The sequence below is a fragment of the Athene noctua genome, chromosome 2, assembly GCF_965140245.1.
Source record: "Athene noctua chromosome 2, bAthNoc1.hap1.1, whole genome shotgun sequence".
NCBI classification, from domain to species: domain Eukaryota; kingdom Metazoa; phylum Chordata; class Aves; order Strigiformes; family Strigidae; genus Athene; species Athene noctua.
In genome coordinates this window covers 155,927,731-155,941,793 of record NC_134038.1, presented here as the reverse complement: position 1 = coordinate 155,941,793, position 14,063 = coordinate 155,927,731, and the positions used below count along the sequence as shown (strand labels likewise).

Sequence of the window (14,063 nt, the reverse complement as noted above, 5' to 3'; positions counted from 1 at the left end):
GCTTGATATGCTTCGTGTTATATATTAACACACTTTATCTATAAATCTTAGATAGTTTAGGAGGGAATTTGTTACTAGTGGAGAATGAGCTGTTTTACAACTACAGCCAGGGACACATTCTTGAATCTTCAACATGCCTAAGCTGTGACATCACCTAGACACTGCAAAGGATTACTCAGTGTTAAATGCCATGTTGTTTAGCCTTCCAGCTCCACCTAACTATTTTTCCAACATCTGATAAATTTTCTTAATTGTAGGCTACTTGTATTAACAACTTAAAATGTGTGTAGTACAAACACTTGTGATGTGGCACAACTGATTCATTTATTAACTCAGAACTGCTATATTTTTATGAGTACAAGGGAAAAGGATGTACAGCTCTCTCACAGGGGGGATTACTCATTCAACAAAATGATGATTTTTTTAGAATATATATGTATATAACAATAGACTTCATGCTTTCATGTACAATTCAAAGAAACGGGTGTTAATATACAGGTTACTGGAAGTTGCAACCTCATTGCTGATTTTGGTTCAGCAAATTGCAACTGTTAAGTCATCCACTTTGCAAATGTAGGGGACAACTATTTCTAGCTAAGTATTGCCACCTCTAGCATCTGTGCAAAAATAACAAACACTTTAACTGTTAAGAAAACTTAACAATGAAGGACAAGTAGTTTGAGCCAGAAGGAGTGCTAATAAAGAACACTTTCATAGCACTTGGAGCATACAGTTGCTGCACTGACCTTGAAACACAGCAATAAGAGAATTAATATCTGTAATATTATATATGTCAATCAATGTGAAAAGCTGCAAGTCTGCATACAATTTTTTATTCTTAAGGTCTCTTTCCTAAAGGCACATATTGTGTGACTCATGAAAGAACCTTATTAGGAAGAAAACAAGATAAAGTAGAAAGAGAGAAACAACAGAACAAAGTATGAGGAGATATTTAAAATATTATTCTCAAATGTATTAATAATTAAAAAATGTTTAGTCTATGTCTGTGAAAAGTCAATCATTAAAAGTGTTGGGATTTGTCCAAGGATTAAAATATTTGATCTGACTAGAAGTGGGTACTCATAAGCACCCTGTGTATTCCCCATTGCAGCATTGCTGTATTAATGGTTTGCAAACGCATAGTGTTCTTTGCCTTAAAAAAAAAAAAAAAAAAAAAAATGGGGCAGGGTGTGATTCATCTTCCAAATATGTTGCAGTAATGCTATATTAACCAATTCCACAGACATGCACAAAAGCAGAAAAGGCAATAAGAAAATGAAATCTGTTTTAATGTCCTAGCAGGCTATGCACAGTTGTGGGTAAAAATATTTTTGAAATGATTAAAAATCATCTAAAATTCTGAAATGTCAGGTTTGGAGCTCACTTCACTGAAGTATCCTGAAAGCCCCCTTTAAAATTTGTGAGTTCTGTCAGTAAAAAGTTGGTTTTACAGACACATTAGTCATAGAAGAGCAAGCAAGTGTAAGTTGCTGTAAGCAGCTTTTACAGAATAAACCAGAAATCATTCTCGTTTGGTTCACAGAACGGAAAGATTCCTAAAATAATTACAGCAAGAAATAAAAGTAAATGTTTCAAAAAGCCAAAATTGAATTCTTCCTTGTTGCAGGAAAAAGGATGACTACACTCAGTTGTGTTTTTACTGCAGACCCAAATCTGGACACTGTAAGTACTTTTTTTGCAACTAAAGTAATTTTTCCTGGACTTAACACTTCCTATATCTAAGTGTTTCTTCTGACAATCAAAATATGCAAGGAAAAAAAAATAGTACTGAGGAAAAACAAGGGCTCGTACAATATTTGCTGATTAAAATTTTGATTAATGCTTTTTCTGGATAGGAAATTTGCATGAAATAAAATTCAGATTTGCGTGGAGCTGAAAATTGCTAAAGCTAGTAATAGATAAAAAAGAGAGACTGCCACCTGCTGGGCTTGGAGCTGGGTTAAAGCTGTACTTTTTAGTCAATTTAGTTTAAGTGCAAGATATTGTTCAGTATTTTTAGGAGCTGAACTTTGAAGAAATGCTTTTCTTGCCAAGAACTTCTGTAACTTAAACTAAATCTTATGAAATAATTTATATCCTCCTTGGTAAGTTTCAGAAATACCATACTTCATTGAACATTAAATCCTTCACTGTTTTTTATAAAGTTGTTACAAAGCCTTTATTTTCTCATACTTTTTATGTAAAGGGAAAAAGGTGGAGTTACAAATCAGAATAATATTGAGGAATCATTATTAAAATACGTATTATTTAGGTGTGGGTTTTTTTAAATAAAAGAAGGGTAAATCAATAACAGGCCTGCTCTATAAAATAATCACAGATAATTTTTAAGGCTCTGCTATCTCATACAAGTTTATATTAAATCCAGTCTGGCAAATTAGCTATTGTCAATTTGCTGTAATCTATGATTAATGTTGCTAATATTGCTATAAAAATCAAAGGAAAACTTGCTAAAAAGCTCTAGTCAAGGAGTAGTTTCATTTGGTGTCAGTATGATTTAGTTGGTTGTTTAGAAGTATAGAAGCTGATTTTAAGAACAGAACAGCTTTTCTCTGAAAATAAATTCTTAATGAAAACCCAGCTACTGAGTTTTTAAAATATACAGATATTTTAAATGTGAAAACGCAGACTAAGCCTTATAATACAATGACTTAATGGGTAATAACACCTATGTTCGTTCTTGGATTTAGGAAAGAAAAAAGAAGTCACTCTTCACAAGTCAAGGGTCAGTTATTAGAACCCATGGTACTTTAATTAATTCATCCTTTTCATCAGGAATTTTCAGGGGTTTTCAGTGAAATATTCTTATCACAAAGAAGTGAAACTCATGGAATGTCAGGAGCTCTTCCCAAGTTAAGCATCACTTGAAACGTGAGATTCTCCATTTAGCAGAGCTTGTTAGACTTAAATAAGGTCTTTATAAACCATTTTAAAATGGCAAAACTGTGAAGATGACTGGTACTGATATCGTATAGATAAGCTCTGATTTTTGTCACTTAGGTCAAATTTGAAAGCGAGGTTTTCATTGTTCTTGTTGGGTTTTGGGTTTTTTGTAACGCAAAGACAGGTAGGAAGCCAGGCTAGTTACACAGAATGGGAATGTCTGTAGCTATGTTACCAGTGTGGCTGCATATTATGAAAAATAAAGGGGGGGTATATTTTAAAATTTTAGCTCTCTGTGGAAAGGAATTTGTCTGCTGCTTTATTGAGTCTAATGTATATGCAAATATCCTTTCAAAGTTGATTAAAACAAGGAACATCAACATATGCTTATTGAATAACCATGACCTCAAATTGCTATCCCCTCCCAATCCCTGTGTCACTGAGAGGATTGGCAGAATTGCTCACTGCTTTTTTCCTCTGCTTATTAAAGCCTATTTAGGCATTATATTTTTCCTGTATTGGACTCCGCTTCACTGCCTAAAAAGCTTTCTTGCCTTAAATTATGTTTCATGTAAGCCCATTTAAAAGGAATTGTGCCTTTATCCTACAGAATCCTGTAAGTATTAGGAAGGCTTTAATTTTTCAATCAAAATTATTTTCTTTTAGTTCTACTGTTGTTTTGTCATCTTTGATGCATTTTTCAAACAGTAGGGGAGGATGACAAGGAGAAACAACTCACTACAAACAAAGCCAAATGCCACCTTAATAGGTGTAGGAAAAAATAACCACTGAAAAAAGAGGGAAAAAAGTAACTATACCTGCTTAAGAAATCTGTCAGATGCATGGCTGTGCTTAGCTAACACGTTTGGCAGAGCAGGGTTTGCATATTCGAATTGAGGATTGTATGTGAAATCTGACTTGAAGAATTTCATCTTCTCTTTTTCCACATTGGAAGGCTTGATTGCAGTCAGTAAACAGAGTTTTTGCCCAGAGACATCACCTTCTTTCCCATGGCTTTTTGAGGACTGGGATTGCTTTGGCTTTGTTAGATTAAAATGCCTCTTAGTTCTACTTCTGGGTCGGGATGGCAGTGCTATGCTGCTGCCGGCAACCGAAATACTGTTTGTAAACTTCATGCTGGTAGACACCGGGCCAGTGACGATGAGGGAGGGTTGTCTGTTTGTGCAGTACCATCCACTGCTGAGCAAGGAGAGTGGGACTTTGATTTTGCGGTGCTCATTGCTTCTCAAGGTGGTCAAACACTTTGTAGTTTTTCTGTGTTTTTTGTGGTGAGCAGATGACTGCTTCTGAGCATGGTGTTTTTTCTCCTCTTTGCTCTGCAGAAGGACATTGTAGCTACTGGTTCCTGTTGTAAAAATGTCCTTAAGGATCCCAGAAGGTGGGTGCTGGAGACTGTTTTCATTATTAATGTTCAGCTTATGTTCTTCTGGACTCAGGACTGATTTCTTAGAAAGCTCTGTCTTAGGCCAGTGAAGTTTTTCTGCATTGAGACAGGAAGATGAAAAAAAGTTGAGGACAAATTTGATTGTTTCACACAGCAATGCTAATCTTAAGGACTCAAAACTGCAACACAAACGAAACACAGAATTTGTCTTAACTGCAGTCACATCAAGTTAATCTTGACTTCTAGACATACAGGAGAATTGTGTGTGAACAGTTAGACTGGGACTTGTAAGATCCAGCTAAACAAGTATTTTATGCTTGCATCTCCACGCACGAGTGCACTGTTTGCAGCTGAACTAACTTGTTTAAAACAAGACTCTGTGCAGGACTTTACGAATGTTTACTCTTACATTAACAGATTTTTAGTTTTGAGCAAAATCTGATTGATCTTTATCATGCAAAGGAAGGCTTTCTGTATTGATAAAGAGGAACTTAAAACATGAGAAACTGTATAGGAGTATATGAACAGTATTTACAGAGAAGTCCCACAGGGATCTGTGCTGTGATAGAAGCAGTCTGGTGTGGTCTCATCTGCAAAATCTGATTCACAGAATTTAGTCTCAGAAAGGATGAGAACATCGGAATGGGCCAGCCACTATGAACAAGTTATAACACCATACAAATAGTAATATACATTTAAAAGACTTCAGTTTCACATATTCCTTCATAATACACACAGTAAGCTATATTTAAGAGGAGAGAGAAGAGAGATCAGCCAGTTAACAGACTCGTAAGAATCCTTAAGACAACACTGTCGTCTATTCAGTTGTTCTACAATAACAGCTGGCTTTAAGAAAACACTTGAGAAGAAACATTGTAAATTAAAATGAATAGAGGAAGAGTGTAAGTTTCCTTTAATGAATGAACCCTCCTTTCTTGCTCTGACCCCTGGCACAGCTTTCAGGGGAGACGGGTACCTGGTGCACAGCAGCTGCATGGAAAAGTCACTGAGAACTAAAGCCATTTGTGGCTGGCTTGTTAGAGAGAATTGACCTTTCTTCACTGGTTCTAACCATCCCCTTCTCTTGCCAACCAATTCATCCTAGAACATTAGGTGAGCTGAAAGGGCGGGCACAAATAAATCCTGCCACAGAGAAATGCTTCCTACTTCTGCACCTAAAAGGGAAGGATTCACAGACAGGAGATATGGACAGAGCTTGATTAAAGCCCGCAGAAGGGCTTTGGCCCACAGTTATACATAGCTGAGCTGTGATTACTTTACATACAGTAATTATACTCTCAATGGAACATTAGCAAGAGATCATTAAATGCCTCCAAGGGAAAAAAAAAATCGATAGTAGCTTAATTTCAGCTTTATTTTCATAGTAAAATTAGGTTTTGCTCCCAACATAAGCACCATAACAATGTATTTCATGCTGTTGGACCTCTGTCAGTTCCATGTCAATCTGTGTTCCTCAGTTCTTCTGAAGATGCTGTTCTAAAAAGCAAAAAGACAGAGGTCCTATTTGCATGAGCATACAATGGGAAATCTGCAGCCTGGATGTTTCCTCCACTGGAAGGAGAGAGATAGAAGCACTAGATTATTCTCTTCCACTAAAGCATGTATATCTTATGCAAGCTCAGTTTTGTTTCACAGTAAGTTTGTGAATCTGCTTTCGATGCTTGGCACAGAAACACGTTCCTTGGCATTCCCTGTTCAAATTCAGTCAGATCATTCTCATCACATACGTGACAACCTGCCTACATGGCTTATCTTGCTTTACCATGAGCTGTCGTGGCGAGAAACTGCAGTTCCCATCACAAGGAAAACAACATCAAAACAACTACCATAAAATGAGATGTATTTTTTGGACAACAGAATAAGATGACCACACTCACATATTTCTTGGCAAGTATTTGAAAACTTCAAGCCTGTACCAGGTATTACAGTATGAGAATCCCTACTTTTAAGAAGGTTAAATGAAAATGAAAAGCCAGGTTTCCAGAAACTCTGAATACAGAAATATTAAATTTCCGAGCATGTGACTTTGCCTACATAGACAAAATTGAAGTTGGAAATCACACCCCTACTTCTTAAAATACAGACAACATAACAACATAATAGTAACATAATAGTAACAGCTGTAACACTTTGCCTTCTCTACTAATCAGTTCTCAAAAGCCACAAAGAGCAGAGAAGCCTTAGATTGCTACTACACAGGGAATAATTTGATTTAGATACACACGTATCTAAGAAGTGATAACCGGGGGGGGGGGGGGGGGGGGGGCGGGGGGGGGGAATAAATCAGAAACTACAAATTACCATAAAACCCTGCCCCCAAGCTCTTGTGGAAATCCAATATCAAAAACTCATGACAGTAAGCTTTCAGACCTAAGTAGTACAGTTGGCCAATAATAAATGCATTTATATCTAGAAAATTTCTGAACATCACGAGTCAGAATTCTCCTGAAAGTGTCCCAAATGATGATCGAGTGCTGAACACACACTGGCAGGTTTCACATGCACATGGTTGATATCAAAAATAGTTGTCCCCAATTCTGTGATTACTTTATATATGCAATCTTGTAGCAAAGTGATTTTTCAACTGCCAAACAAAGTGTGGCTGTCCTTAATTTGCTTCCAACTAAAGAAGGATACTGTTTAATACATATTTGTGCTGGAAACCTAGAATCAACGGATAATCTAGCAGATTTGAAAGATTATATAGTAGGTAACACTTTTCACAGAAGTCATTTAACTGCCATTCTAAACTTTTGGATTGGTTCTGTGAACATTTTTATTTTACAAAATAGAAAAAAATATGAGAAAACATCGAAATCATGTTGCAAAACACCAAATGTTAAAGTTCTTTCTCCAGTTCATTGGTTTAATCTGTAATAGTTATAACTTCAAACTCACTTAATCCATCAGACAACATCAACCAAACTAAAAATACACTGTCTTCTAGGCAACTTGACTTATTAAACTATACCCAAGAGTTTCCAAGGATTAACAATGCCTGATGATTGAAACAGAGTTCTAGTATTCTGCATATAAAACCAATTCATGGCACAGCCTGTGTTCTGAAAACATGCTTCAGTGTTTCGAAAAGTACCAAGGTATCACAGTGTTATGAAGTAGCCAGTCAGAGAACAGACTATCAACCCACAGTAATTTTCAGTTGTTAAACTCTGAATACCATAGGACAGGTGTCAACAGATTACTTCTAAAAGGTCTGGAAAAGGCAAATTGAAAATCACCGTACTATGGCATAACTCTATCTCACATATAATGCTACAATACCATATAGGTTTTATCTTTTGTATCTCACCCACGTGTTATGTGTGTTCTGAGAAGCACAAATTTGAATTTCCTGACTTTATTTCAGCTTTTGCAGCAGAAAATTATCAAAGAACATATACCCAAGCCTCCAGTTACCTTTGAGAACCTCCCTAAAAATGTGCAATTTATGATTCTCTTCATTGCTCTCGCTTCCAAGCGCTCAAAGTCACAAAACCCAAGTTCTTGAACAATTAAAAAAAAAAGAAAAAAACCCACAACAAAAGTAGAATAGTCTCTCCCAGAAAGATTTCCCATCATGTTTACTTCCATTTATTTATATTTTGTTCCTCTCTGCAACAACACAGTAGTAAAAACATAGGTCCTAGAGACATGGCTGAATTACTAAACAAAACAATCTGCCACGTTTGGAGTGGAAGGTGGTGCTGTAGAAAGAGGCAAGAAGGAGAAGGCAGAAGAGCTAACTGTCACCATTTTGGCATCGTTAGGGTATCAAGGGACAGAAAACCGTCCTGTTGCATGAGAACTTGGTCTGTCTTGGGCCAGAGTAGAGCTCTGCCCTTCTTTGGAGCAGCTGAGCTTGATTTCTGCTACCCCATGAGGTGGATTAGCAGGGCAGGCAGCCAGAGGCAATTCCCCTCTGTGTGTTTAAATGATCTCACATTAGAGTAGGTCATACCCTAGCCAAAATCCCAGTATTTTCAAGAACTGGCAGTACTGGACTTACTCCATCCTGCAGATACAAATGTACTCTGTGTCACAGAACAATACCACTGGCTCGAGTTTGCCAACAGGGGAGCTGTACCCCTGTGTAACACTTCATTTATTATACATGTGGTTATTCCAGTGTCACAGCTGTACTGAAGAAGGGATGTACCCCAAGACCACTATCAGAAGATATGTGGGAACCACAAATCTCATTATAATTCTACATTAATGAAATATTTTCCATGTCTCAGTTGCACCTCAGTCACTAGCTTTCAATCTTGTAGCATCGCAGACACTGCCTAATCTTGTAAGAGGTTATTTGTTTGGAAAAATATGTTAGATTCCATGTTATATTCAGGAGCTAGATTATGTTACTGGCTTCCATCCTTTAGATATTGCTGAATTGAGCTAATCTTTTATTATGTTAACAATAGGTGTAAAATCCCAACATAAGAATTTTTCCAGACTTTGGAGAGTATTACAGAAAAATCTTCCTCTAGGTTACTCGGTAGCTACTACTCAAGCAGCTTCTTAAATACCTGTTCCATAGGTGGAATGAGGTGAACCATGATAGACATTTGTGGGCACAGATGTATCTCTGTCCAGCTAGCCTTGCTCTAAAAAAAGTAGAGAGCTCCTGTGGTTTTTGAGCAGCTGTCACTCAGGCTGTATACGCATAATAGACAAATAATTTCTGAACTGCAGGTATGATTCTTGAGGTGCTTAGCAAAGATGTTATTGGAGTAGTTCCTCCTGTCCTAGAAATGTAATGATCTGAGACACTGCTTTAGGTTTTCAGTGCAGCATTACCATCTTAGAATATGTTTGAATTTCTTTTTGTTCAAAATCAGAAACAAATAGCTCGACTTGAATTTTCAAATTTATAGAACCGCAAATAATGTGATCTATCTACAATGAGAAAATAGTGACATTTGAAACTGAAAGATGAAAAGAAAATATATGGATGTGACAAGTAAGATTGCTGCTATGATACATTCTGCAAATGTACAATTATATTAAAAATAAATTTTTTATCTTCAGTGATCAAGTAATGTGAATAGATTAACAGCTCTCTAGTTTACAAGCTCTAGGCTGTAGGTTTGTGGGTGCAAAGAGCTGTAGAAAGAATATTCTGCAACAAGCAGGCAATGGAGAGTGTTCTATATCAATCTATAATGTTCCACTGCCTCTCAAATACTACAGGCTTCTGTGGTGTTACAGAATCTGACCAGAATCCTGTAGTATATTTGCTCACCACTATAAACACCTTTAAGGCTTAAAAATACTCAAGCTTTGAACAGAAAGTGTCAGGCCACTTGAACTAAACAGCACTAGAAGCTCTGTCTATAATGACTGAAAACAGTTTTGGTGTAGAATTAGTCAGTGAACTCCTGTAAAAAAAAAAATGACACTGAGATATTTTCTATTTTTACAGCATGTTATGAGCTAGAGCTTATATGATGTTGGAAAATTTGACATTTAACCTATGAAAATTTTTCCACCAAATTATCCACCTATTTGCTTTTCTCCTGTATAAGCATATCTGTCATTCAGCTTTAATTCTGAGCTCCAAAACCAAGTGCAAGATTCAACTATGAGCCAACTTGTATGTTTGATTCATTAGCTGCCAGTGTTTGTAAATAAATCTGAAAAATCCACCATTTTAAGGATTCACTGGCATGATTTTAGACTGCGTGGTTTGCTTTTTGTCTTTAAAATTGCAATGATATTGAAAAATGTACTTTCTGCCTTAAAAAAAAAAAAAGAAGTATAAACTGACTTACAAGCAGTTTCTTCCTTACATGTTTCTACACTGAAATATGACATTATGTAATTGACTCCAAATTCAGATTCTTCAAATTAAATTATATAGCTGGTAATAATCAGTAAAAGTGAAGACTTGGCTGTAATGAAACCAAGCAACAAACTCCCATTAATTTAATAAACTCAGGATATAATCACAAAACTGATTTATTGACAGACCTGCACAGGATGAAACTTCCACCCAAGCAGATCTCTAGCTCACTCTGCTGCAGCACAGGTGTGTTCATTTGATGGAGCGGTATGGACCAAAAATAATTATTCCTGTAAGAAATCTTAAACCTTTAAGATTACAGTTCCTGTTGCACATCTCTAGGGAGGCTCTGTCTGATTCCACAAACTTTTTCTACTCCTGTTACCAGCAGTAACACCCTACTCATATCCATGCACAGATGGAACAGCATATAAATTGCAGAGAGGAAGAGTAGCTGTAAGAAATCCTAATGCTGATTGTAACAGTACTGTATGAGGGGACACCAAGACATCTCCACCAGCTCTCTTCTAGATATATTTCCTCATGACAAAATAACATTGGCTTGAAGTAGCTGAAGCAATGATACCTGAAATGACGTCAAATTTAAACAAAAAAAAAAAAAGAGAGAAAAATTTGTTTTGCAGCAGCAACTGTATTGTAGTTTTTCCTACATACCACATTACACATCACTGAAGATAATAGTTTTGTGTGATATCAAATACTTTCCTGTATTACTAGTCACGATACAGGTTTTTATATACACATATTAAAAAGATTTGTTAACTTCTCTGAAAACATGACAAAGAGGAGAGCCGAAGAGTGAAAGACACCAGATATAATTAGTAGTAGTTTCAATAGCAATCTTAGTTGCATGTCCTGCCCCTCGCTCCACTGACAGGCGGGCGGCTGTCACCTCCACACTCCCCGGTGTCGCCGGTAAGGGACAGGACCCGCAGGTAAACACACTCGCGTCCGTATTCACCGACGGGACTCCTGCCTCGCCGTCCCTCCTCGAGACAGGTGGGTGCGAAGCACCTTTCCTTCGTCCCCCACCGCCGGAGCACGTACCCTCAAGGAAGCCCCCCGGGTGATTTTTTCCCCGCGAGGGAGCAGTGACCAGCACGCCACCCAACCCGGTGCCGCCCGGGGTCCGGGTGCCGTGGGGAGTGCCTGAGGGGCCGCGGGGAAAGCGGCCCCAACCTCGCCCCTCCTCCCGCTGCCGCAAGCCCCTAGCCAAGCCGGTAACGCCCCGGAGGCGCCGGAGGAGCCCGGCCCCGCCTCAGGCTGCCGCCCCGGGAGCAGCCGGGGGCCGCGGGCGGTACTCACCGGTGACACGGATGGACTCCAGCATGGTGCTCCACCGGGCAGCGCCGCCGCTCTGCCCCGCTGCTTTCCCCTGCGCGGCGGGCTCCCGCCTCCTGGGCGGGGAGGAGCGGGGAGCCCTAAGGGGAGGCGGGGAGGGAGGCAGCGAGCGACGCCGGGCGCAGCGCCTCACCGAAAGCGGCCCGGCCCCGAGTGGCGGCCGAAGGAGCCGGGCCCGGCCCGGCCCAGCCGGCGGGAGCCCAGCGGCCGCCCGCGCCTGCAGACTACAAGTCCCGTCAGGCCCTGCGCTGGGCGGGCGGGGCGCGGTGCACCCTGGGAACGGTAGTGCCGGGCAGCGGGCGCTCAGCTGCTCCCACCCCGAAACCGGGGCCGAGAGAGCCCGCTTTGTCACACCGCCACGGCACGGCACGGCACGGCACGAGGCGCCAGCGCCACCGCCGGGTTTTCGGTGTCATCCCTTGCGGGAATCTAAGCAGGCAGAACTTGTACTGAATCCAGCGGGTGCGCTGCCGTACGTGGATGATTATCAGCTGTCACCGTTGCTGTAATTGATAATAATTGCTGTGATTGATAATTACCTGCCGGGCCTAAGGTGGGCAGAGAAAGGGCTGCATGAGGCAAGGGTGCTCAGCAGGGTGCGTGCCGCCCTGGGAGAGGTCGGCAAGGAGCTGTTGTCCCTTGCTAAAGAGGAGGGAGAAATTTCATCAGAGCAACAGTTTTCGGCAGTAACTGATTGTACTAATCAAGAAACTGTCACACATTGATAAGTAATAAATAGAATTTAAAGCATAAGATAGACTTTATATTGCACCCTTCTGTTGCTTGTTGTGCAATCTGTTGCTTTGCTTGTGAAACCTTTCACTCCCTGAAATGTAATCTGCATGCTTTAAAATGCCTATTGAACATCAATCAAATTGGAACAAGCTATTCTACCTCAGCAATTACAGTTGTGTAACCAATTAATGCAGGCATGGTGTAGGAAGATTTTTGTGCTCTTCATGCAGACTTAAGGGCCTTACTGAAAGTCAGATTACACAAGAATACATTTTAGTATTTTAATGCCTTTTCTAAATGGTCAGCACTTAGAGGAAGCAATTTAATTGGAAGTGTCTTAACAGCACAACAGTGCTCAACATACGTTACGTGAATGTAGTGATCTGCCAGGGAGAGGAGAGTTGGGAAGTTGTGCGCTGCTTTGTTTGAATAGCTTAAATGTCTGCCACCTTCCTTCCCATCTGTAAATTCCTACCTGTACACATAGATTCTCTCAATAACATCATCCTGTGTGGTACAAGATCTGGCTGTATCATCATGTAGCAGGGATGGGAATTCCACAGATCACAACTCATTGATACTTCTGAGAACCCCTTTCTGTGTCCTACCTGGAAAAGTTTTACTGAACTTCATGAATCCTTCTTAGAGACACTTGCATGTATGCAATCATACGACTGAGTGGACACCAATCAGATAGTTCTGTCTGCTTTCATATCACTCTTCACAGGCAATAATTTTAAAAATATAAAAGTTTAAAGCACATATTTTCATTTTATTTACTACTGCCTCACACATGAAGACAGGCACTTAAGAGTGCCAGCTATGAAAAGACTGAGGTGTCTCATTTTTCTCAGTCTGTTAATGAAGAACTAGTGCTGAAATACACTTCTACCTAGCTGACAAATTTGATGTCCCTTTTAACTTGAATTCTTTGAGGAACAGAGAAGATATATGCTCTGTCAACATGTCTAAGTTTAACCTAAAATACCATCTAAAGTACTTTGCTAACACTGGAGTATCAGGCTTGTCTCCAAATCTCAAATTGCAGGAACTGAATAAACACTTCTAAATTTAGAGAGACAAAGCTATCACTAATGGGTTAGAGTTTGCTTGTAGTACATGGCAATTTCAGAAAAAAAAAAACAAACCAGTGTATCGTTTCAAGCACTGCAAATAATCGCACAGAAGATGAAGAAATGACACATGGCTGCTACAACATGAAGTCAGTGTACTATTTTACCAAAACTCCCCAATGGTTTTGCTGTGTAAACCCTGATTTCTCTCTCCTCTTAGAGATGATATTTTATATATGCTTGGAAGAAATAGCAATGAAATTGGTAACTCCAGCTTTTGATGTTTTTTTTACACATATGCCCCCTCTCCTTACTCCCTCCGGTGAATGCCTTCTCTCCATGTTTCTCACCTGCCTACTTCTCCCAGGTGTCTGTGAGCCCTTTCTCACTGAGCACTTGGGCATTCAGTCACCCCTGAATCTGATGCCTCCATCTTACTTCTTTTCCCGCTAGCCTCTTTCCTTTGCAGGGTGGCTTGAAGGTTTCGTTAGGTCATACTAGCTCCTGGCTCTAGCAGGAGGATGCCAAAAGCAGTAGCAGAAGGCACAGAGGAGGGATGCTAAAAGGACACCTGCCCCTGTTTTCTGCTTTGGCTCTGAGCAAGCTTTGTCACATTTGTTGATTAAAAGCACAACATGGAAAGCTCAGTCAAGAACGACATCACTGAGTATCTCAATATGACAATTCTATATATATATATTTAATGTACCTCTAGCAGTTCTGACTTCAACGTCTTATCGTGCAAGTCTGTCTGGACAGACAGTGTGAAAAAGATGAGCTACTC

General features: G+C 39.6%; 1 protein-coding gene across 5 annotated transcripts in view; it reads right to left on the bottom strand.

The window, feature by feature from the left end:
- MATCAP2 (microtubule associated tyrosine carboxypeptidase 2) overlaps positions 1–11,670 on the bottom strand; it is a 29,588-nt gene extending 17,918 nt beyond the window's left edge. For 4 of the 5 annotated variants that reach the window (XR_012633237.1, XM_074900798.1, XM_074900800.1 and 1 more), the window contains exons 1-2: positions 11,436–11,670; positions 3,720–4,402 (exon numbers count right to left, since the gene is read on the bottom strand). Coding sequence is in view for 4 of the 5 variants with exons in the window: in XM_074900798.1 (XP_074756899.1) it covers positions 3,720–4,402; positions 11,436–11,460 (708 nt within the window). In the remaining variant the exon portion in view is untranslated. The remainder of the gene's footprint in view (positions 1–3,719; positions 4,403–11,435) is intronic. The other variant, XM_074900799.1, reaches the window with a different exon arrangement.
- Between the last annotated feature and the right edge of the window lie 2,393 nt (positions 11,671–14,063).